General features: G+C 32.7%; 1 protein-coding gene across 2 annotated transcripts in view; it reads left to right on the forward strand.

Moving 5' to 3' along the window:
• Positions 1 to 11808: 11808 nt before the first annotated feature.
• The window catches only part of LOC129218549 (Kv channel-interacting protein 1-like), a 235764-nt gene continuing 222028 nt past the window's right edge, over positions 11809 to 25544 (forward strand). For both annotated transcript variants that reach the window (XM_054852851.1, XM_054852853.1), the window contains exon 1: positions 11809 to 11926. In XM_054852851.1, the coding sequence (XP_054708826.1) occupies positions 11824 to 11926 (103 nt within the window). In that variant the 5' untranslated portion in view covers positions 11809 to 11823. The remainder of the gene's footprint in view (positions 11927 to 25544) is intronic.

A 25544-nucleotide genomic window follows, 5' to 3' on the forward strand; every position in this document is an offset into this window, starting at 1 on the left:
ATATTTTTTTTTATTTTTTGGTAGTATTTTTTTTTTTTTTGGTAGTAATATTTTTTTTAAATTTTATGTATATATATTTTTGGCGTTATGTAACAGAACCATTATAATCAAACTGCGGACTTTCTGAAAACTATCCTCGCAGATTCTTTTCTAACAGGCCTCCTGGGATTTTTTTTCAGATTTCTTTCCCCCTCCAGCAAAAAGAAAAAAATGTGTTTTTTTTCTCTGGCAATTTTCAGAAAAACTAATCTTTAGCAGAAAAGAAATAGATGTTTATTCATACATAATTTTGAATTTACGGAAAACATTTCTTCTAATTCAATCAACTTATTTAATGCATTGGAGTTGAAGTTGGCGTTGAAAATGGCGTTGAAGTTTTAGTTGTTCTGGTTGCTATTGTGATTGTTTTAGTAGTTGTAGTTAGTTGCTGTAGTTGTTGCAGTTGCAGTTGTAGTTGTGGCTGTTGTTGTGGTTGTTGTGTTAGTTGTAGTAGGTACTAGTAGTTGTAGTAGTAGTTGTTGTAGTAATATATATATATATATATTTTAATTATTTTATTTTTTTTGCGTTATGTAACAGATCCATTATAATCATACTGCGGACTTCCTGAAAATTATCCTCGGAGATTCTATTCTAACAGGCCTCCTGGGATTTGTTTTCAGATTTTTTTCCGCCTCCAGCGAAAAGAAAAAATGTATTTTTTTTTCTCGGGCAGTATTCAATTTTCAGAAAAACTAATCTTTAGCAGAAAAGAAATAGATTTTTATTTTGGTATTTTAGTGGTTAATACATAATCTTGAATTTACGGAAAACATTTCTTCCACTTCAATCAACTTATTTAATGCATTTCATATATGTCACAAAATGTTTAGGATAATAAGCGGCGTTCTAGCACATAATTTTACTTGTTTTCCATTTTCTTTTGATTAATTTTGAACCTGATTTTGCTATAGTTAGTCATTGAATGCATGATTTTTTTTAAGAGCTTCTATTTTTGAGTTTCGTAGCTTTCCAACCCTCAGTAAAAAAAAAATAGTTGACATAAAGATTAAATTTTAATTTAAACGGGGGGTAAAAAAAGATTCTAAAATAAAAAACCTCCTTCACACAAAAATCCTCTTCCTTTTTTTTAAATCTTTCTATCGCTCACCAAGGTCGTATATAATCTCGAGTAATTGTCAAAGACGTATGTGGGTTTAGCTGAGGCATAGCGCGATCTTCAGGAAACTCTAAATCGGAATTATTGAATGGAGCAGCAACGAAATATGTTCTTGGACTGGTATATTCAGTTCTAATACTCTCTTTTAACATTGGGTTGCTGCTGGGACTAACAGATTCCCTCATAGATCCAGGAGATAAGAAGTGAAGCCGATCAGTGGTATAATTTGGCATGATGCTTAGATTCAAGGGAAACACTTCAGTTCCATTGAAACCATTAACAGTGTTTACGGGACTTGCTGCATGTGGTAAAGTAACCATTACCATCGTTGGTACGTCGTACATCGTCGCTGTTTTTCCTGGATTATGCACCATTCAAGAATCGCAAGCGAATTAACACTTTTTCCAATGGTCCACATACACTTTTATCAAGAGGCTGTAACTTGTGGCTACAGTGTGGTCGCATAGAGAGTAGTTGCTATTTCATTTTCTTTTACAGACACCTATTCTGTTTTCCCTGCGTCATCCACATGCTGAGGTATGCACCATACATGCAACATTGTACCTGGTAGGGTTTTCCCGTTGTTTGTTTTTCTCTTGTAGTTTCTCATTTTTTGGAAGAAGAGGACGCACGTAGACTGTTGTATAGGTATGTATATAATGAATGATAAGCTCAAGAGTATTGTAACTAATAGCAATTATATTTTTTAATTGACATTTTAAAGAATTAACGTTTCAGTTCTTTAACGTTTGAACTCTAAAAACTTGACTTGGCGCAAGTATGCGAATTCGCATACTTACTAGGGATGCACCGATAAGCAAATTGGCCGATTACGGATTACCGATTAATTGGCTGCTGACAATCTGCATTTTAATCGGCTCTGGAAGATTAATGATAATAATGATTATTTTCATGCTACCAATTCCTCCGTCACTCTTTTCTTTCTTTGACTTTGGAAATAGTTAACAGTTAATTTCTGATAGACTATTTTTCTCCTCTTTCTTAATTTTCTAAAAATAATTTCAAAATTTCAAGCAATTTCTTTCCTCAAATTTTCACATTAATGTTAATAAAATGACATAATGTTAACTAGACATGAAAGTTTTAAAATATTAGGGCCAGCCTGTAGTCAGCGGGCAAATTTAGGCACCCTTTTAATTTAAATTTATCTTTGAATTATTAGTAGCCATTTAATTCAAGATTTTATTTATTATAAAAAATACAAGGTTATCTAAAAGCGCTAACCTAAAGGGGAAAAGCAGTGGCGGCGATTCGAGAGGGGGGGGGGGCTTTTTATGGTTCATTTATTTATTTTATTTTCCAATTTAGAAACCGAAACTAGAAATTATTAAAAAAAAGCAGAAATGTCGAAATTTTCAGAAAATAGCTATTTGTTTTATTACATAATATATCTGTTTGCGAAGCATTATTTATTACGAGCAGTCTCTTTTATCTTATGTATTCATTGTTTAGACATTAGTAAATCAATTGTTTTACTTACAAAAGCCATACTTGCTTAATGAAATCATTACTAAGTGTTTGTGACTTCTCAAAATACTTTGAAGAAAAGAATGTAAATCTAATTCATGTTTAAGTATTTCTTCGGAGAAATTTCTTATGTATATAATTCATCAAAATCTTAAGAAAAACATGAGTTAAGCTGTTAGATTTTCATTAATTACCACTCATATGTTCCCAAAACCAGGCTTAGAAAAATTTTGTTCTCCCCCCCCCCCTTTTTTACCATTCATTATTTTGCTGATGTTAAAAATGCAATGGCTTTTAGTTGTCAGGTTTTTGCCCCCCCCCCGCACTTTTCAGTCCCAATCACCGCCTTTGAGGAAAAGTATCGACTTATGAAATATGATGGATCATTGTATATATTTGTATATTTGTTCAAAAAAATAAACAAATAAAAATAATATTACTTCTATCACTTCAAACATCAGTTTGTAAAAAAAAAAATAATAATAGTAAAGTATGTACTTTTTTTACATCAAATAATATTTTTAAAAAATACTTTTTTTTTTGTTGCATGAAAAATTAAATTTAAATTGTTTGTTGTATGATGTAATCATATGTACAGTTTCGAGGAACAAAATAACTAAAAAAATAATCAGGTTGTGTCACCAAAATCTGGGGTCAGGGTATCATTGTTAACATTAGAAAATGATCCTGGTTTTCTTTAAAAAAGAAAACAAAAACATTTGGGAGTTTTTTTTTTTTTTTCTTTTCCGTTGGAGAGAGTTAAGGGGAGGTTCCTGTGGGGACATAAACAAGTTTTTTTATTTTTGTTATACATTTCTCTACTTCAAAACAGAAACAGAAATAACATTAATAACATTAAAAAAAAAAGCTGTAAGGCAGGTATTATGAAAAGTGTAGGGGAGGGGGGAAACTAGGGGTGGGGGATAAATCTTTTTCGCATTCCAATTTAAAAGTCCTGGCATTTGTTAATTATTCTTTGTAGTACCATGTGAATTTCAGCTATGTTTAATATTTCATTCAGTTTTACGCACTTTCTAAACTATTTGTTTTTACTCAGCACACTTTCATATTATAAAATAATGTTTGCAGCAAATTACGTTTATTTATTGTTCATAAATGTAATCGTCATAGCTTTTTGTTGAAGGTATGCTTAAAAAAAAAATTATTTTGAAAAATACTTTTTTCCGCTGATTAATCGGCAAAATCTGGCCGATCATAAATAATCGGCAAAGTGGCCGATCAATTCGTACTGCCGATTAATTGGTGCATTTCTAATACTTGTACCCCAAAAATACGCTTTCTAATCCCAACTCGCCGTATTGAAATCAAGTTACATTGTTTGAAAATATCTTAATAAAATAATCCGAAGAATACGTCATTTGTTACATGACGAGGCAGCTACGTGGTCACGTGACAGCTCACTCAGACTTGACGCAAGAAAATGATTTAACAATCTCACACCTAACTCTTTGCATACTAGTATCATTCTCCCTTACGAACTTGAAAACTGCACGTATTTCTTAAATACAATATTACATACATTAAAATTTTTTTGGCATATCTTGAAGTTAAATCTCATTAATCTAGTGTACTTGCCTTTTTGAATTATTACTTGAGGTAAATTTTATGTTGCGCTCCTTTTGGTGTTAGAATAGTAGTAGTTTTTCTGAGATATACGCGGGAGTGTTTAAGTAATTTCGTTGTTACACACGATATTTAATGCTTTAATATAGTTTTCTTTACAGTGGAGCACCGTTTCAACGTATTTCTAAGGGCCTCCCCCCTCCCCCCCAAAATGATTCTATTTAAACCTAAAATAATAAAATTAATGGGAAATCGAAGGAATAAAAAACAGTCGCGCGTATCTCTCAGATATTACATAGATGTGCAGACTGCTCTTGACGCTAAACAAGTTCCGATAATGACAAAAATATAGATGTAGGGGAAATGGGAACAATAGCTCAAGGTCAAACGTTTGTAGCACTATCTGGCGTAAAGCTGTAATAAAAAATTACCGCTTTGTGTATCTCTCAGATACGCTAACCTCTGGTACACAGGCGTAGCAAAAACATTGTTTTAAGTTTGAAGAAACATCCAAACTTTCAAAACTCTTTCAAAAAATAATGGGGCCGAAATGTCGTGTTTCATTAGTGTCAGTTTTCAGTTGCTATAACACTTATTTTAATTAAAAAAAACAATAAATGATTATAAAATTAGTATCTCTCCAAAGAGCAGGAAAAAAATAGTTTTGCATTTGCTCCAGAGAGATAACTGTTTAAGTAAAATATTGGCCAAATTTTTACTCCATAGACGTAACAGGAGGAACGTCAGAAACGTAACACACTAAAGTGAAGACATACCATCGAAATATTTTAATTATTTTTGATCTTTAAACTCTCTTTGTTTTATTCTAAATTTAGTGGCTGTAAATTATCCTTAAAAGAACCTAACTTTTACTGAAATGGAACTTGCACTGCAGTTATATGAAGTGCAACACGTGTAATATTGACGTTTTTTTTTTTTTTTTTTTAAACGGAAATTTTCCAACTAAAGTCTGAGTGAAGACACTCCCGCATGCCTAATGAATTTCCATCGTCTTTGTAAGAGAGAAGAAAAAGGTGATCTTTGCTTTTACGGCAAAAATAATGTAAAATGCATTCTATAGTTTGACATACGTTAAAATTGATTTCTAAATTATAACAACTTTGTTCGAGATCGATTAAGTATTTTTTTCTGGGAAGTTGCTAATAACATTGCGAGTTAGGAGTTCGAAACAAACAAAACTTTCATCAGTGGTTCTTAACACAACTCCCCACACACAACTCTTTCCTGTGGTTTTTAATCTTTCAGGTTCTGCGCTCCCCTTTACGATATGGGACCAAATGCAAGTAGTTGGATTTTGAAACTGAAATTTATATTTAATGTAAGTATATAGATAGGTTCCAAAACAAAATTTAGTTTTTCTCCTTTATTTTTTAAAGGATATTGATATACCTGAAACGAAGCAATCAAAGAACTATATGCAAATTAACTTGAGGTAATCTAGGATCTAGGTCATGATGGCATGTAATACGAGTGACTTTCGTAGTATCAATGAGGAAGCAGGTTACTTTCAATGCCTTGCTCAAAATTTTAACTTAATGTACATGCTTATGCTAAAACTCCAGAGTGGGGATGAAAATGTGGATGAAAACTACACTAAAAGTCTCAAAAAAGCCATAATGTCGGAAATATTTACATGTGACCACAAAAAAAGAGCAAATTATAGTTAATCCCATTATTTTATTTTTAAAAAGCCTTCAAGCTCCCTTGAAATTTTACTACGCCTCCATAGGGGGTGCGGACCCAGGTTAAGAACTACTGCTGTAGTTCATCGATAAAAAATGCATTTTGTTTCAGTACATGCTGAATGCTAAAAAAGACTATTAAAACGAAAACTGAGTGCTCTGAAAGCTGTTTACTTGGAAGGAAAATAAAAACGAAAAGTATTTGGTATTTAGATGTTAACCCTTAATTAGTACATGAAAACATTGCATGAAAGTAATTGCAGGTGTGCCCACATTCTATTCATAGTTTTTGTTTTTAATAAGAGTGCTGTTAAATTTACATGGGGTTATTCCGCATTACAGATTGATGCCAGTTCGTTGCCGATACCAGATTTTGGAGTCTTCAGGTATGAATGTTTAAATTTTCTTCAAGGACTTCTCTTTTATTCAGGTACAATTTTACTTCACAATATTACGACATTGGGATTGAAATTATACGTCTAAATCTTAAAATATTTACTTATTCTTTTTCTGTGTGTTAGGAATTCACTTATTAAAAGCACTTCAATGGCGGGCAAAATTCCGGCATGTTAAGTAACTCTAAGGTAAACATTGATTTCTGGTGTTTCTATCTTTAAATCAAGGCTGTCAGCATCGAGGGCAATTGTCTCAACTAAAATACAGCAATTACAATCTTTACCGTAGCAATCCGAGTGTACTTATATTTTTATTGTATGTAAAAAAGTTACCACCTAATCAGAAATAGAGGGATTAAAGTGTACAGTGATTGACATTAAAAACAACTGTTTGTTCTACAAATTCCAGAAACTTTTAAAATTACTTCTCCTCGCAGGGCTTTAGTCCGGCAGAGGTTCTTAACCGGTTAAGCGTCGGCCTCGTAACTTTAGGGTCCCGGGTTCGATGTCAACCGGTCACAGATCTTCAGTATTCGTTCATGGTAGCTGGACACGTTGAACATGTTCGTGGTCAGAAAGTCATCCAAGGTCCTATTCTAAATCATTACCTCAAGGGGTTCTAGTTAAGGGGTTTATTGACTCCTAGTCGGGGAAAAAAAATTTCAGTGCCCCATCCAACCGGTTGAACTACGTATAGTGGGAGCCCTTGGTGACCCTGGAATATGTGATATTGTGTAGTGTAGGTGAGAACAATGCATTGCAAAAGAAACCACCGAAAGAACAAAATTTTCCTTAAAAAAAAAAAAATCAATGAGATTAGCTGCTGAGAAATAAGAATTGATATTGTGTTAATAAATGGAATAATTCATTAATAAAGTTTAAAAGTATCAACATCACTAGCCAAGTTCAGTCATCGAAATTATAGGATCAAGAGAAAAAGTTGCCAAAGTTTAAGGCAGAAAAAAACAACTCGGAAGTAAATCTCAAACGGAGAACATGAATCAACCAATAAGCAACAGAGCCAAACCATAGTAAAATTTTTGATGCCCCCTCCGCAACGGAAAACTTCAGCGTGGTTTGGTATATATATATATATATATATATATATATATATATATATATATATATATATATATATATATATTAGCCCATGCATTTAATCTTGGCCAAAATATATGCTCAACACTTGGATAGCATAGCTGCGGGGGGGGGGGGGAGAATGTGGATGGATTTTGACATAGAAGTTGGTTAAATTAATTTTTTATAGGTGGTAACTAGCTGATGCATGCAAAGCATTCTAACCTTAACACACCCTTCTTGCAAGTAGGCATTGTGTACTTGGAGTAAGCGCGTGATCGATCTAAATCTAATCAGATGTAGAGATTACAAAAGCGTACAGTGAGAATTTTTAAGCTGATGAATCCACTAAATAAGTGCATTCATCAGCTTAAAAATTCATCATATTTACACCATTTCTTTCAAAACAAAATTGATAAGCTTCTCCGTAGAGAAATGGATTTTATAGTTATTGCTCTTCAGTACGTGGCAGCCTGGGTCTATCCTCCGAAAAGCAGCCAAAAAGTGAATTACTGACCAATTTGTTGCCGATTGCGGTGAAAAAAATCTTAAAAATGGTTAAGTATTCAGGGAAGTCATGACGCACCCACAAAAATCACCATTGAGAAATAATATATATGATTATTTGGGGCGATTGTATTGCAAAAAGCATGTTTCAAAAGTCGAATCATTTTTCAAAATTTTCACTTAAGTTACTCATAATATAGGGGTAGGTGGGGTAAAGCGAAATAGCAGAGTAAAGTGAAATAGTAAATTTTTTTCAGCACCATCTATCTAGTAAAGTTTTAACTGTGCTCTTAAACATTTAGTCGATTCCACTTCAAAAAATAAACAGCTCTACAGTTCAAAAAAAGTAATAATAAACGTCAGTTTCAAAATTTGTATTGTAAATATTTGTAATATTTTTGTGGTTCATGAAAAAAAAAATTGTACTTATAAAATGATACTTTTTTTTTTTTTGCAATCACCGTTTTAAAGAGTAGTTGATCTATTGATGTAAATTGAAGTGTTTATTAAATTAACATAATGCATGCTTTGATTTTAAATATTTAATGCAATTTTTTGAGTGCACTCGAAGCAAAATGAAATAATTTATTTAGTTTACATAATTCAGTCATTTATTTATATACCTGCAATTACTTATTTATTAATTCACTTATTAAATTCACCCACTCGCTTATTTTTTTATGTAGTTAATATTAGTTTCATTTTTTTTTCCACTCTCGCATATACTAATTTATTTATTTGCTTATTGTTTCTTTCTTTATTCATTTGCTGCAAAATATTGTTAGCAATGAAAGAGATTATATTTCAATAAAGACATATTTTATTTTTACTTTCCGCCGATGTAAAAATATCCCCAGAGAAGTGAACATGTTCCTTTTTTTTAAGTTACAGATTTACTGTCAAAACAAAAAGTATTTTAATGCAAGTGTCATTATAAAATATTGTTCTTTCTTTATATGCCGCAATTTTCAAAGCGAATTTCCAATTTTTTCACTTGGAAACCTTAACTATTTCACTTTTCCCTACATTCCCCAATACTATATTTTATTTACGCTGAATTTTACATTCGCAAAAATAATAAAAATAGGTTTTGATTGTTTATCTTTTATGCATAATTTAGTTTTGATTATTGAATGGTTTGAATCCACACAATAGTCAAAACTGATACCAAGTTATACTCCTTAATTTGGAACTTTAACAGAATAATAATACAAAAGCTTTCAATTACTCTAGCATTAAAAGTGATTTTCATGAGAAAAGTGTAAATATGCGATACTAATTGAAACTTTTACGGTACTAATCTTATAAATAGTGCATAGATTTAATAATCATCCAAAGGGATACCACCTGAACTGGACCGATTAAGCTTTTCTGGTACAATCAAGGTCAATTTGAAACTGTAAAAGAAAATTTTGAAAAAAAAAAAAAAAAAAAAAGAACCGACTTCAAAATTGCTCTAAAAAGTGAAAAATAATTTTATTCTTTAAACACCATCGATAATACTTTTAAACATAATTTTTGAAGTTGGCGCAAAAACGATCGATAAAACCATTCACAGTCATAACTCAACTACAAGTATAAATTTAACCAGGTCCAGTTTCTTCACTACCACATGCATTACGCATTGATGACAGCATATTTGAGTAACGATATAAATGTTTCGTTCCTAACTTTGGATGATTTTTTGATAAAAATATGAACGAAGCATGGTTACAATGGATTTTACTTTTTGTTTTTGCGCCAACTTCAAAAATTATGTTTAAAAGTATTATCGATGGTGTTTAAAGAATAGAATTATTTTTCACTTTTTAGAGCAATTTTGAAGTCGGTTCTATTTTTTTTTTCAAAATTTTTTTATTTCATTCTTTTTTGTGTAAATGTAGATATTTCAGTAAAAGTAAGAAGTTACATAGTAAGAAGTGAGTCTCTATATCACTGTATTGCTTTAGAAAAGCCTTTATTCAAAATTATCATTACAATTAATGTTACTGTTATATGGCACCGAACTTTTATAACAATGAGTTTCATATTGTCGCGTTTTCTGAAGATAGCGAAGACAATGTGAAAGCCAAATGAAGCGAATACTCGTTAGGCTCAACTCGAGATCATTATTCAGAACCACGAATGAACGTTACATCTCCTCACAACTTGAGAAAGTGCTGGAACTTTCCAGACTTGGAAAGATACAGAAATTAATAGAACATTCGAGAAAATACGGGAAACAGTAGAAACGAAATTTTAGCAAAATTCACCATGTCCTAGTCGGGATTTGAACCCGGGTCGCTCGTGTGGGAGACAAGAATTCTACCACTGAGCCACAGTTATCCACGGATGAAAAGTGCGAACTTCGCTACAATATGATTTTAATCATTTAATAGGGAAATTGCATAAAATTTACTGTTTTTTGCCCATAACTTTTTTTCTAAGGAACAAATACGGTCAAACAAAGTAATGGGACCTAAGTTGAGCCATCCCTTATCCATTAAAAAAAGAATCATCAAAATCGGTTCACTAGGTGAGACGCTATGAGTGGACAAACAAAAAAAAAATACATACGGTATGAACTGATAACCACCTCCTTTTTGAAGTCGGTTGAAAAATACAGTAATTAAACCCTAATTATCTGTGAATTAAACTAAATAACTGTAAGTTCACCATCAAGTTAAAGTAAAATTTGCTTGCATATCCGTACCGGTATTTTTCTTCAAAAAGGAGATTGTGAGAGTCACGTTAATTCAAAAAAAAAAAAACACGTTTATTATAAGATAATAATCCCTATGTTTTACTTAGATTTTTGATAAATACTCATAATACTCACAGGTTTACTGAATTTTTAGTGAATACCCATCGGCCCCAAATCTAAGTTGCTCACAATGATTTCTCTCTAATTATAGAAAATTGGATAATACGTATGTAAGAATGACTTGCATTAATGGAATTGAACCTGTCCAACGTATCTTACTCTACATTCAACCATTTTAAGAGCTGCCGTGAATCTTCAAAGTTGAGGTTATAGGCGAGATGAATTCATAGATATTTAGTGCTGTCGCAATAAAAAGTACCCTCTTTAAAAAGAAAATTTTGAATTTAATTTAAGAATCACATTTATGGTTCCTGATCCCAGATATCTTACTCGAAATCTCGGAAAATTCATTTTGCGCAAAAAGTACTCATAGTCTTGAAAGGGCTAAATTACAACCAATATAAGTTGAAAAGCTTCTAATCAATCTTGAAAGAATAACTAAATTCAAGAATTGTCGTTATTATATTCAGTTGAGAGCAAGAAAATGAAATAAAACGAAATTCCCGTACGGAAAAATAACCTTGTCTATCAAGTGTAATTAACTAAAAACCAACTGTCCAGGCAACTGAAAAAAGGAAGAATATTGATTTGTGTATGTTTTGACAACTAGCTACAAATTGTTTTACACCCTAACGAAAGAATGTAATAAATCAAACACAGAGGAGAAAGCTAACAACTTAGTAAGAAATTCCTTTCAAAATGCAACAAAAAAATTTTAGTTTATTACCTTCCTTTCATTTAGAAATAATCATTTAAGCAATTAATTGTTTTTTTTTTTCGGTGACGAGTTCTGTTCGGAGACGCGAATATTTCATATACGATTACCTAAGGCGAAACGGATTCGGTGGAAAAGAGGTGAAAAAACCGTTTCTATTTCACTTTCCGACAATCGTGGAAAGTTTTGTTTTCCTTACGGCTTACGTTATCGACTTGGCAGGTTCGACAGTGTTTGGCGCTTTGCTTTGGCGACTAACTCTTAACCTCAGGTGTGTAGTAGTGGGAGAAGCGCGTGCGAATGGGGGGAAATGCACGAGGAATCGTTTCTCGCAAATGAAAGAGCGTCTTTTGCGATTGCCTCGTTGAAGCGCGGGGAGACATGAAGCTCAAATGAGCAATATGGAGAGAGATAGTGGCGAATCCAGTGGCGGAGTCACGAGGGTGAAGAGGTTCACAGTAGCTATACACCCTGAGAACCGGTGTGAAGCCGAGGGTGAGTCCACTATTTTATATTTATAAATTGAAGCAATCCAACACGCTTTCAGCGTTTGCAGCCAGCATGGTTAAATCCCTAAAAGTGTTTCTTTACACTTATAAAAAACTTCATTTATCTTAATTTCACTTAAAAAAATTCCAACAGCTTTCTTCAACCTGTCAAAACTTTTATCAGCAACTGATAGCCAAAGAGAAACAGGAGTATTTACTCCATCTTGCGACAGTTAGCCTTGCTTGCCTGCATCCTCAATTAACCACGTGCTAACAGTATCCGTCATTCATTTGTTTAGCAAATACCGTTCTTCCCGAAATCAGCTCTGAAATAATTCGTTGTCATATTTTCCCGACTTGAAATGAAATCTGAGTGAGCAAAAATAGTTGAGTTTCAAAATTTGAAACACGAATAAATAAAAGCAAAATAAGTGCTGTTTGATAAAACCTTTAAAAAATTGAAGAAAAAGTTTCCTGCAAAAAAATTACCCTATTGGCATTTTATACATACTGAAAGTGAGCTAATATATAAATAGACTTCAATAATTTCAGCCGATCAAATTAAAAAAAAAAGAGAGAGACAGAGATAGAAAACGAAAGGAAAGAAAGCACATATGAAATGGCAATCCATTGAGCGCGGAGGGTGTGCATCAAAATCACACTAGCGTAGATTAAATCTCTTAAAATTCACAAAAAGTCCGTTATTCGTGCTAGGTTCAAGTATGTATAAATTAAATTTTAAAAAGAATAGTTATTCGTCTTCGAACATTGCTCGAACATTCCGTTTGTAGAACGAATCTCTGCAGGTAACGTCTTTCCTATTTCTCAGTTTGAAGTCTTATGAAATTAAAACGAACTTATTTATCTATTATTGGCGTTTATTTTAAATTGAGTACAACTGCCTCGCTAATGTTTTACACTATTTTTTCTTGTGTTATTCGGTTGGATAAACGGAAACGATGTATATTTTAGAAGAAAAGAAGCGTAAATATTCTTCTGTATAAGGTATGATTATACATAGAGCAGCACCGTTTTTTCTCTGAATGGTTTCAAATTCTTTTTAAAAAACTGCAATACAATTTAGTCCTACATTAAAAGGGAAAAAATAGAATCGTTCAAGTTGTGACCCTAAACTGCAAACTCGGACGGGATTTCAATTCTAGTGTATCTCTTTTTCCTCGTACTTTTAAAACTTCCAGAGAAATAATTAGGGGATCATTCTTATTATTATTTTCCTTTTTTTTGCCGATATATCGATTAGATATATATTTATATCCAATTTGCTTAAAACCGGACTTCGCTCACTGAAACTTCGACGGAATTGTTTCATTAATCTATTTTCCCCATCAGATGAAAAACCGAATCTAGATTGTCTTTTTTCTTTGATTTCGCCTTTAACATAGCTTGATAATGTATGTCATGTAATCGACTGTGTAAAATCTGTCTTGAGTTTGCTGCACAAAGTTACGTGACTTATGTTATTTGTTCGAAACAAACTAATGACTAAAAATATTTCACATATTGTGCTTAAAACCTTTTAATGCTACACTTACCTACACAGACTAAACTTACTTATCATTGTCATACTTATGCAATTGAATACAAACTGGGTTCGATCTCAGTCATACTATTCTTTGTTTCTTTTGTTATTTTTGAAAGACATTCATTGAATAAAAATTCAAAAACAATTTCTGACATTGAATAACTTAAAATGTTGATCTTGAAGTACTTTTGTAATTTGCTGACAGAAGAATCATTGTGAGCGACTGAGTATTATTTAGTTATTTTTGATGTGCTTAAAGTACAGAATGTACAAATCGTTGACTTTAATGTGGAGTCACTACATTAAATCTAGTCTTAAGGTTATATCCCTTTAAATTACTACTGTAGGTTTACCGATACAGCTCTTTAACTAAAAATGGGTAAAATTTAAAAAAAAAATCAAATTTAAAATTACTGAACTACTTATTCATGAGTTTTGATGATTTGGTAATTTTTGTTTCAACGCCGATATACGGGGATGAAGGAATTTTTTATCTGAAAAGCATTAGGAAAATCTAACGAAATTGTGAATAGCTTCCACTTCAAACAATTGTTAATGATAATAAATCTGTATTCAAGAATAGGCAAGTTCCCCCTACCCTAGATGGATTTCAACTAAAAGCAAATATCGTAGTTATGAAAATGTCGTCGATTAACAGACAGAATCTAGTAAGTCAAATATTTATCATTTTTGATCCTTTTTTTTTTCGACTTAAAGGGTAAATTTTTTAAACTCCCAACGAATTAATTCTAATTCATGACTAATCCAAATGAGGTTTGAATATACATTTTTTTTTTTTACACTTGACACTCGCTATGCAACAAGTTCCAAACTAAGCGCAGTTTGCTTTTGATTTAGTAATCTGCAAGTTTTTTCCTACCGAGAGATCAACAGGCATTTTGATCATCAACATTTTCTACGAAATATAATTTGGAATATTAAGTTAAAAAATAAGAATTACCGAAGTAGGACGAGTGTGTACACATTTTACTACCCTAATGTGCAATTAACATTAAAATGCCTCTGTCAAAAGATTCGGGAAAACATTATACGCCCCTTGTTTTGTTTCCCCCGAAATGTTTCCCATAACAATTTGGTTAGGATAAACGTCGGTGGTTTAGCGTTAGGGAAATGGAGGGCGGAGGGTATAATGTGCTTCCTGACACCATAAGTGTGATATTTTTACTTGATTAGTTGCCACTAAACAGTTATAATGTTATATTTTGTGACAATAATTTTACGTTGGAGAACACTTATCACTAAAGCTCAATTTTTATCCTTTAAGGAAAAAAGCAATTTGAATTCAATTGATGAAGCGTCAAAAATTTACGCTTGAAACAAAAAATACTGCAAAATCGATTGATATTGATTAGGTAAGGAAATTATTTTTAAAAATGCGCTGGTACAAGTCTTTTCATACGTACATTGTATCAGTGTTAAAATTTGTTTCACATTTTATTACTGTAGAACATAATTTCCTTTTCATTTTAATAAATAGTCCAGCATCGTGGTTTATTTTTATTTGATCTAAAAACTGCGACCCTAAGAGAGCGCATTCCACAAGTTGTGCACAGATGATCTACGTACAGTATTTTATGTCTTTGTCTAAAAACAGAATTTTCTCACCCTTGGTACAAGACAGGTTTTTTTTTTTTTTTAATCTATGTATGGTAAAACGTTCCTGTACATAAACAATATCTTCTAACCATTTCTGAAATTTGTGTAAAAGTTACTGTCGCTTTGAGTCATAATGACTTTCTGTTTGTTCATAAATTAACATTTTTCATGAGTCATTAAAACAGTCTTCAATGAAGCTTCTGCATCATTTGACGAATGGAATTTTTAGTGGGGAGACGTTATGTACGCATTTTAAGTTGCATAAAGCTGGATCGGGACGTGCAAAGGGATGCATCAACCGTAAACGTTGTTACAATTTTTATAACAAAATTAGTGCAATGTGATTTCTTTAGACCTTTATGTGGTATTCATTGGAACTGACGGATGCAATCTGATGATTCAAGTGCAAAGGCCAGTTATCGTAAATCACTATCCCGGTGTTTTTTCCATGGGCTGACATTTGGAGTTCTCAAAGTTTTGAACAAAAATAATGAATTAAATAAAATAAAAAGAAAGAGAAAGAAATTGTTAAATAGAAAAATAGAATGGGAAGATGTCTGTGTATAAAATGATGAATTCGGAAAGAATAGTTATGAAGAAGGGGGGGGGGGCACACGTTAAAAGAACATGATCTAAATAACTTTTTTAAAAATGATCATTAAAATGAATGCTTACGAGAACATCTTCTAGAAAATTTGGAATAGATTGTAAATTATTTTAGATTTTGAAACACACTGGAGCAGGGTTTTTTGAAATCTAAAAATATTTTTGCAAGTTTAGACTGAGTTTAAAAATCTTTTATCGACTTAAGATGTTTAATGTATTATGGAGCAGCAAAATATGAATGGGTGCTCCTGATTTAACACACTTGAAGTTGTTTTTAGTGAATGGGTTACGAAGCCTATAAGAAATTAACAAAAATATAACAGAGGGCGGGACAATCACCAGTGTACATTGCACAGTGGCATGAAGTGATGCTCGTACACTGTCATTTGTGAAAACGAGAAAATAACAAAAATCTCTTGATCACAGTCCCTAATGTGTTAACATCATTCTTCGTAGAACAATATTCCAAAATATCTAAACTTATTTACGCCTTTGAATCAGCAGGAAAGTTTTTGAAGCCTTTCTTACAATGGTAGATGTTACCGAGAAATTTATGTTGGATGAATTCGCTGAAAAATCAACAATACAAAATATGAGTTTGAAAGAGGCATCTGAACTTCGGATCATATACAGGGCGGTCATTCCAAGCTCGTCAGCTTGCGAGATCGAGATTATCGCTCACGTGATCAGTTGTGACGTAGAAATGTCGCAAAGAAGCATTCTGATCTACTCGAACTTGTCTTGCGGCTACGTTCGAGTAGATTAGAATGCTACTTTGCGACATTTCTACGTCACAACCGATCACGTGAGCGAGAATCTCGATCTCGCAAGCTGACGAGCTTGGAATGACCACCCAGGAGGACTGAAATTAGTAGCATTCTAAAATATTTACGAAATACCTCTACTGCTTGAGGCTTAGGTCCCTATAAAAATGCCAGGTAAAAAAAATTAGAAAACTAATCCGAAAACTTTTAATAAGGCTATGACCAGTCAAAACTATTTCGTGTTCATTCTCTTCTGGAATGTGGGCATTACGCGAAGATTTTCTCAAAAGTGTTTGATTATATTATGTCGGTAAAGCCTACTTCAAACTTAACAGCTTTTATATAAAACGGCTTTTAACTGATCCACAATTGTTTTCTTGAACTTGTTAAAAATGCTAGTTATTTTTATTTCGATATTTATTACTATTATTAATAAAATTAACTTTATTTTCCTTACTATATTTACATCTGACGATAGCATATAGTTGAGATAAAATTGAAAATTATTTTTGGAGAACTTTAATCGCCCCGAAAAGGTTGCCATTGTTTGTTTAGCTCACTGTGTTTCTTACATAGTAGTGGCTAGTTTTTCAGCTAGTTTCATACCAAGTCACTCTTGGAGCAAGCATTTAACAGCCTTGGAAGTCATGTAGTTTAAAAATTCTTCACTTTCTTAGTTAAAATTTTCAGTGCGGCAAAAGTCACTAACCAGCATCTTACTCTTTTTGAGTATTACTCTTTGTTGTGTATTTGCTGAAATATATACTAGTGTGGTTCACTGATGGCGCAAGAAATATTCGACGGTCATAATTTCAGGAAAAACTTTTTTTTCGTTCAGTTTTGATCTTTACGCCAAGAATCAACTATAATTATTTATTCCCCAACAGTTACTGTGAAGCACAAGTTCAACTTTGACCTCCCAAAAATAAAGAAGACAAAAAATAAGTTTAAAAAAAAACGAAAAAAAAAGTGTCTAAATGTTTAATACAGAGAACACACCCTTCAAATTTCAGCAAATTCAAATATGCCAACTATCTATACGTGTCTGAGTTGCCCGATTTAAAAAATGGCACCTAATAATACTAAAAACACAATATTATTCGAGATAACTAACAGCAGCACACATAAGAATGCAAATTTAAGTACACGTATCCGAAAGATAAAAATTACACCAATAATACAAATGAATAAAAACGATTAGTAAATATATTTCATTATCTAGTTGAATGCTACAAACATTTAAATCGCAGGTATTCCATTGAGTAGACCGGAGCACGTTTACGCAGTGAACTTTTTCCAAAACGAGTTATAACCTGGAGAGCCAGCAGTCATACAGTAAAACCTGTAAAGTTGACCACCCTTGTAAGTTGACCACCTGCCTATGTTGACCGCTTTTGTCGGGAACGGAATTAGTCCTATCTTATATAATGAAGGAAAACCTTTGTAACTTGACCACCTCTCTATCTTCACCACCTGTCTATCTTGACCACTAATGTACACCAAATTTGGTTTGGAGTAACATAAAAAACCCTTTTTAAGTTGACCATTTGGTTTATTTTTTAAAACTTAATCAAGCATTTTTTTTTAACTTTGTTATTATTTTTTATAGCTTTCTATGAATAATTGTAATGTTTTGATGCACGGTTGCCAGCTGCTCCGCACCTCGCGGAGTTACTCCGCAAAAATAGCTACACTTCGCAGTTCCGCAAAAAAGTTATCTTGCTTCGCATTTCCCAGTCGAGCGTTTTCAAGCATGGCATAGTGTTTAAAACTGTTTTTCTTCTGTTGTTCTATTTGAGATTACCTTTTGTACTCTCTGTTCAATGAAAACAGGTGTCAGTAGAAAAGTACAAAGTCTTTTCTTCCAGTTGCAATATTTTGTGGCAACACTGGAATTGTGCTGAAGAGTAAAGTTATTTATTTCTGGTACAAGGGATTAGATAGAACATTTTCATTTTCAACTGCTGTATTGAACTAGGAGAGTCCAGCTTGTTGCTCTTTGTGTTATAAGTTTTACATAAAATGGCTTCAAAAAGAAAATTAGATGAACTTGAGATTTATAAAAAGTATGAAATATTAAAGTTAATTGAAAAGGGGGAGAGCAGGAGAAAATTGACTCACACATATGGAATTTCTAAAACTACAGTGTCTAATATAGTAAAAAAACAAAAATATTTGAATAACATTTTCAAGTATTGTTTCAAAGTAATGTTAAACAATGAAAGTGAGTTGAACAGAAAAAGTAAGTGTGAATTAGTCAAAATGCATGATGCAAAAGAAAAAAATTCAGTACCACCCTTTATAAGTTGGCCACCTGTGTAAGTTGACCACCAAAGTACTGCACCGCAGGTGGTCAACTTACACAGGTTTCACTGTACCAGATTTTGATGCTGCTCCCTAGCAAATATTCTCAAAAGCTTTTGAGCACCAGTCATGCTTCGGCTTAGTATGCGGATAGAAAAATCTGTTTTCTCCCAAGTTGAGTAAATTTTGCGTTGAACGTTTAGAAGCTTGTTGTGAATAAGTACTACTTTGTTAGGAACAAATAAATCTATACAAAATAGCAGAATATTATCCATTTTTGAGAATTTTATTTGTATGAGCAGAAAAGTTACTGAATTTTTTTGCACGTTAAAAATAAATCCAAACATGCTGATGGAGCACGTTTACGCATTTTCATAGGGGCACATTTACGCACGTTCTTAATATGTCTTACGACTCTGTCTTGCTTCTAAACAGAACCCGGACGCTTTTTTCGTTCTGTACTGTCTTTAACCATTAGTATTATCAGGTTATTTCGTTTTGAAAATCACCATTCGTTTTTAATTAAGTGACATGTGCGTATCTTATAGCTTACAATCATATAGTGTTGTCTTCATGCCTGTTCAGCTTTAACTTTATACACTATTTAGAATGTAATACATTTTCCTTATTTTAAAGATGGCAAAAAAAATTACGTTCAAAACACTAACAGTACCACGGTACACGTCAAAATAATGAAAAGACTTATCGATAATCCAAGTATTTCTCGCAGTAGGCCTTCCACTTCGTCACATATGGATTACCGGAACTGATACCATTTGAAAAAGTAGGACCAAAGCTTAGGAACCAAGAAAGAAGAAAAAGAGGATGCTCAAGTACTAACTGATACTACGATTAAAGAAGCCCTCAGACAAGAGCAGTTATAAGCTACAAAGAAAAGAAACATAATGAGCAGAACAAAACAAAAAGGAGAAATTACTTTAAAATTTAATAGAAAGAAATTGGTGAACGATTCTGTTTATGAAGTAGAAAATTGTGCTTGCATCTATTGTTTGAAAGCACACAACCAATTGAAAAAAGGATAAGACAGGGTTCAATGTCTTAGGTGTCAAAACGTAGTCCCATGACAAATATGCAAAAAGAAATACTTTATTTTTGTTAGTAAAATCTAACAGTGATGAAGATGATTAAATTGTTTGCTTTTAATTAGCAGAAAGCCTTATGATTTTAGTTTAGCCTATAAAATGTTCTTTAATTAACCATTTGGGTGATTCCCAAAATCCTAACAGTGTTATGTCCAAGTAGCCTAACACAAAAATTGTTTAACTCAGAAATAACCAGAAAGTCACACTTTTGGCGTATCCCTATCCGTTTTTAAAATAGACTTAAATTATTTAAAAATTTTATATCAACATTCTACAAATTCAATTTGTAATACAAAACTAAGCATACTTAAGAGCCAGTTTTTATAAGAGTCATGCAGGTCAGGTACATGCCATTTTTAAATTCGCTAAAAATTTTATAGTGGATTCTTCGAATGATTTTAAAACACATATTTTTTCTTTTCTTCCAAAAAAAAAAAAAAAATTGTGACCCGCAAGAATTCCGAAAGTTGGTTCCGACTTAGAGTTTTTCTCAAATCGACATTTTTTAATATTCAATTATCTCTGCGCATTGAGCATCAGCAAAAGTAATCTTTGTGATTACAACATGGCATTTAGTGCCTCAAATGAAATATATCTTAAATTTTATAGCTAATCTACAGTGGACCCCGGCAGGGGTGGCTAATCTGGTCCAAAGAAAGTGAAAATGTATGTTTGAGGCCTCCTGGTTTAATGCACTGAGGCTCTACCATAGTTTTTGTACGTAATTTGTGTAATAATATGTATAAATTATTTAATACCCTCATTAGTTGCATGGCAGACCTTCCGCGCTGCCAAAAAATGGCGGTTTTTGTATCGAAAATTGCTAAAAAGTGCAGTTTTCGTAAGCCTTTATCTCAGTGCACTGAGGGTCAGTGTAGAGCTGGATACCTGCATTTCAAATTAGAGTATGTGTATTTTCACAAACAAGATACAGAGCTGTGAGCAATAGTTCTGCAGGCTCATAAAATGCACTTCAAGATGAGGAATTTGCATATGAGTTAACGACGCATCTGGTTAGTTGTACTCAAGTTATATGCTTTGTCTTACATTTTTTCACTGTCCCATTAATCAGTTTGGCAATTGTACCCTTATTTTATAATGTCATAATAATGCTTTTATCATAAGTAATAAAATATCTTTAAAAATTGTTTGCCATCATGGTAGTTTAGTGCAGAAAAATAATTTTTGTCACTATAATGTACAGCCTAAAATGGTAGAAAATAAGTAATTATCAAACGGAAAAAAGCTATCTTAATTAAATTTTTTAAAATATGCCTAAAACACCTTCGGAAGAGTGTTACAAAAAACCTTACGTTTTTACCGCAATAACAAGTCCCTGGGGGAAAGTTTAAACTCGGATATGTTGATTGAACTGAAAACTGAATAGTTCATTTTACTGTTTTGAAATACGTGTTGTGTTCTTGAAAAGAATTTTCCTACAGTTCTGTCAATTGTTTGTAAAAATATATACACACTTTTTGATTTGAGGGTTTGAAATCTAGGTATCCAGTTTTAAACCGAACCTTAGAGCAACTGAGAAAAAGGCTTGTGGAAACTTCACTTTTTACCCGACTGCGCGACGCAAAGGAGGGTAATGTGTTTATCAGTCTATGTATGTATGTCTGTTCATATGTGGCGTTCTACAGGCTAAACGCCTTGACCAATTTTGGTAATTCTTACGTCAATCGATTTGTTTTAACCTTGGGAGTGTCACTTAATCAAGGAACCCCGTAAAATTTGAATGGGCCCCGACTGTTGATCCTTTTATTCTGCTTTTAAATTAATGATTTGTCTTATATGTGTACAATTATAAAACTATTTCAACGGTGTAGTTACTCAGTTGTACTTAATAACATAATGAACTACAGGTCTTATACATTATTCTTTTTAGTTTTTTTGGTTTTTACGCAGTCGAGTTTTTTGTTTTTATTTAATAATTTTTTAGCATTTTTCCATAGGAAAACCGCCAATTTTCGACAGCGCAGAGGGTGTGCCAAGCAACTAATGAGGGTATTGAATAATTTATATATATTATTGCACAATTTAAGTACAAAAACCATGGTGGAACCTCAATGCATGGAATCAGGTCTCAAATATGACACTTTCTTCGGCTCAGTTTAACCCCCCCCCCCCAAGAGGTCACACCACAAAATTTACGATATATTTCAATTTAGGTACTAAGTGTCATATTTTCAAAACAAGAATTTTTTTGGCGGATGCCCAATACACAGAAATAAACGAATTTTTAAAAACTCTGATTTGGAAAAACCTTTACGTTGGGCTCCACTTTACGAATTTTTACAGGTCCCCAAAAATTTTTTTGGAGGAAAAGAAAAATACGTGTCTTCTAAAATCTTTAAAAGAATCCACCTTAAATATATTAGCAAAATAAAAAAGGTGTATATTTGAACACCCCATTTCTGCCCGGTTCTTATAAAAACTGGTTCTTAAAGGTATAAAAAAACTTTCTTTAAATAAATTAAATTATTTAAATAATAAAGGTACATCGTTTTGAACTTTGTCCCCATATTTCATGTCATTCTCCTGTCCTAGGAATGTGTTCAATTATTATAGATTAAAAAAATGGAATTTTTGATTTGCTGTGCTACAACAGTGTTTATTATCACCATTTTGTCAGATTCCTTAAGTATTAAGTTCATATGATTGTCTGCTGTTCTTACTAAAATTTCAAAGTTAAAAATGGGTATGTAACATTTTTGCTGTCTTTCTCCTGGACAACATTTCTGTGTTACATAAAAGAAAAATAATAATTCTACTCATAGTGTGTAGTTGAATTAGTGTTAGAATAATATGGAAAAACCTAAGTGGGACTTGTGCTCGAAGAAATTGGGCATATCCGTTAAAGCTGCTTCAATTTAAAGAAAAAAATCGACGGAGTGAAATCAAGGAACACTAAAACGATACACAAAACAACGACTTTATATTTTCGGTAAAAGTATCGGTGCTTCATGTAATTTAAGTACTTATTCTTTGATTCAATTTGAATTTGACAGTTTTATAAGCAAATAGCATCGCTCTTATTTATTTTCTGCCTACGTTTTGACCGTTCAAAAGAACGATTTATTTAGTCATAAACATGACGTCTGGCAAATATTTCCATCTGTCCAGTGAAAACTATTTTACTTCCTTTTACAAAAAAGGAAGTAATGTATTCGCGAAAAAATTTTCACTCAAAAATCGACCTTAATTTCCATTTTGCGCACCCCCGAATGAATGTTGAGTTTTTTTTCCGACTCGACCACACGTAGATAAGTGCCTAAGAACGTATAGACACAAGAAATATCCATTTTGACGATTCCCGAGTTAATTACAACTAGTTTTCTTGTGACATCTGTATGTACGTATGTATGTCACATAACTCAAGAACGGTATGTCCTAGAAAGTTTAAATTTGGTACGTAGACTCCTAGTGGTGTCTAGTTGTGCACCTCCCCTTTTGGTTGCATTCGAGTGTTTCTAAAGGGGTCGTTTGCCCTTTTTAGGGGGAAATCATTGTTAATTTCGATATAAATTCAAGTGGTGTTACAATTTGGCGGACACTTGGCGATTTATCGCAAGTCTTTTGGTCGCCAAGTTTTGTCGCCACCTTGGAGACAAAACGAAGTTGGCGACAAATTTGGCATTTTTTTTTTTAAATCTGGTTTCAATTTGGCCACTGTTGATTATATTTAGAGGGTAAACTATTGAATCACATTAAAATTGCCAACAATGGGAAAAGACATTAAATTGGAGCAAAAGGAAGTCATGTGATGCACACATCAGCTCGTTTTACATGTATTATTAACCAGCTGCGTTGCTCTGCGTTACACGGTCTACCTCGGAGTAAAAAGTCATGACAAATGACACGTTCAGCAACGAGTGTTAAATAAAAGAAAATAAATAATGAAATGTTGCCATAACTCGGAATAATGTCGAAAGTTCCTAAAAATCTCCGTTAACTCTTAAACCTTAGTTACTAAAAATTCCCACTTAAAAGAAAGAACTTCGTAAATGAAGTTTACACTCCCGTAAAAATGAAAATACTGGACTGAATGAGGAGAAATATAGATAAAAAGTTCATTAGAATAAAGGCAACAATCCCACAATAGCATCAAGAGATCCTTTGACTCCTCATTAGAATTGCGACGAAAGTCACTCAAAACCCCAGTACAATCTTGACATTCGTCCCTATAAGTCATTTATTGACTGGTGACAGTAGTCCTCAACGTTCCCTATCACAGTAAAGACACCAGCCCCTTAAATTTCTCATTAGTTGCCCCCCCCCTACCAAAAAAACAACAACTCTTCAGTAGAAAAAAAACATTCCCTAAAATTACCTATGATGATAAGGGCATCTGTTTCAAAAAATCCGTGTTAGAACAAGGGTAACAGTTTTCAAATGATATCAACAGTTCCATTAAACATATTTGGATACGGAAAATAGTTTAAAAGACCCCTGTCAGATTAAAGAGAAAATCAAAATAGCATTAATGTTGTCTCTTTTAATCACCATCAGAATTGTAAAAATTGTTTCAAAAAATTTCCCCTTTGAAACAATTCTTTAAAAGTCTCGATTAGAATAACGATGGTAAGTCCTCAAAAACCATATCAGCATTAATAGTTCTAAAACAACGTTAACGGCGATTGGAAGTCCTAGTTTTAACAAAGTAAATAGTAAGTTTCCATTTTTATTGCTACTAAAATCTTTCATTATATTCTGCCGGCATTACAAAAAAATTTATAAAACCCCGAAAAATAACCGTAATGAGAACAAATTTTTTAACTCCTAAATACAGGAACTGCGAAAAGTAAAAGCAAGAATTTTATTTGTTTACTCTCGAGAAAAAATGCCAACAGATCATTCTTCTCGATTTTACTTACGCCAATTAAAACTGAGCTCACGGCAATTCCGCCACTAGAAAATGCAGACGACTTTAAAAATGAAGATAAGCTTCGTTTTGGTATATGAAATTAACTAAAAATGAGAAATGAGAATGCTCTAATTTTCTCTCGAACTTCAGGTGAAGTTCACACTGTGCAACTTTTAAAGGGATCTAACATGGTGAAAAAAAAACCTAACAAATACGAGGCTTTTTCGATGATATACTTTCAAATTCATGATTTTCTTCAAAATTGGAATAAAAATAAATTATTTACCCTGTTCTCAGTTATTTCGCCATTGGAAGGATCTAGAGACAATAACCAGATCAACGCATTGCCAATAATCTTTCTCTGAGTGAACTTCACAAGAAGAAACAAATTCTTACAATTGGCTCCATTTTAACGGAGTTGAGCTTTAGTTAGGCTATGATGCATCCACCGATGGGTATGTTTTCTGAACTCATCCCCGCGTATTCAAAGAACTCTTATAACAACGAACTTATAAAAGAAAAAAGAAACATTGCAAGTGATTGAGTGATTGGTTTATTAAGGCTTGTTCACCGCTCGTAAATCTGAGAGATCTGAACTTTAAAATAGACATTCCTCTTCTTGGGCTGAAATGGGTTTTGTGTGATGAGAGGTAAAAAAATACATATATTGTAGCAATTGAGGAATATGGCTACTTTGTCATGACAACGATTCCCCTTTACCCCTTCTGCATTGAATATCAATGCTTTTACTAGCAATTTTTTTTTTAAATTTGTTTATCCGATCTATCTATCCCCTGTCAACATAGTATTGAATGAAA

The sequence above is a fragment of the Uloborus diversus genome, chromosome 3, assembly GCF_026930045.1.
Source record: "Uloborus diversus isolate 005 chromosome 3, Udiv.v.3.1, whole genome shotgun sequence".
In the NCBI taxonomy this organism is placed as follows: domain Eukaryota; kingdom Metazoa; phylum Arthropoda; class Arachnida; order Araneae; family Uloboridae; genus Uloborus; species Uloborus diversus.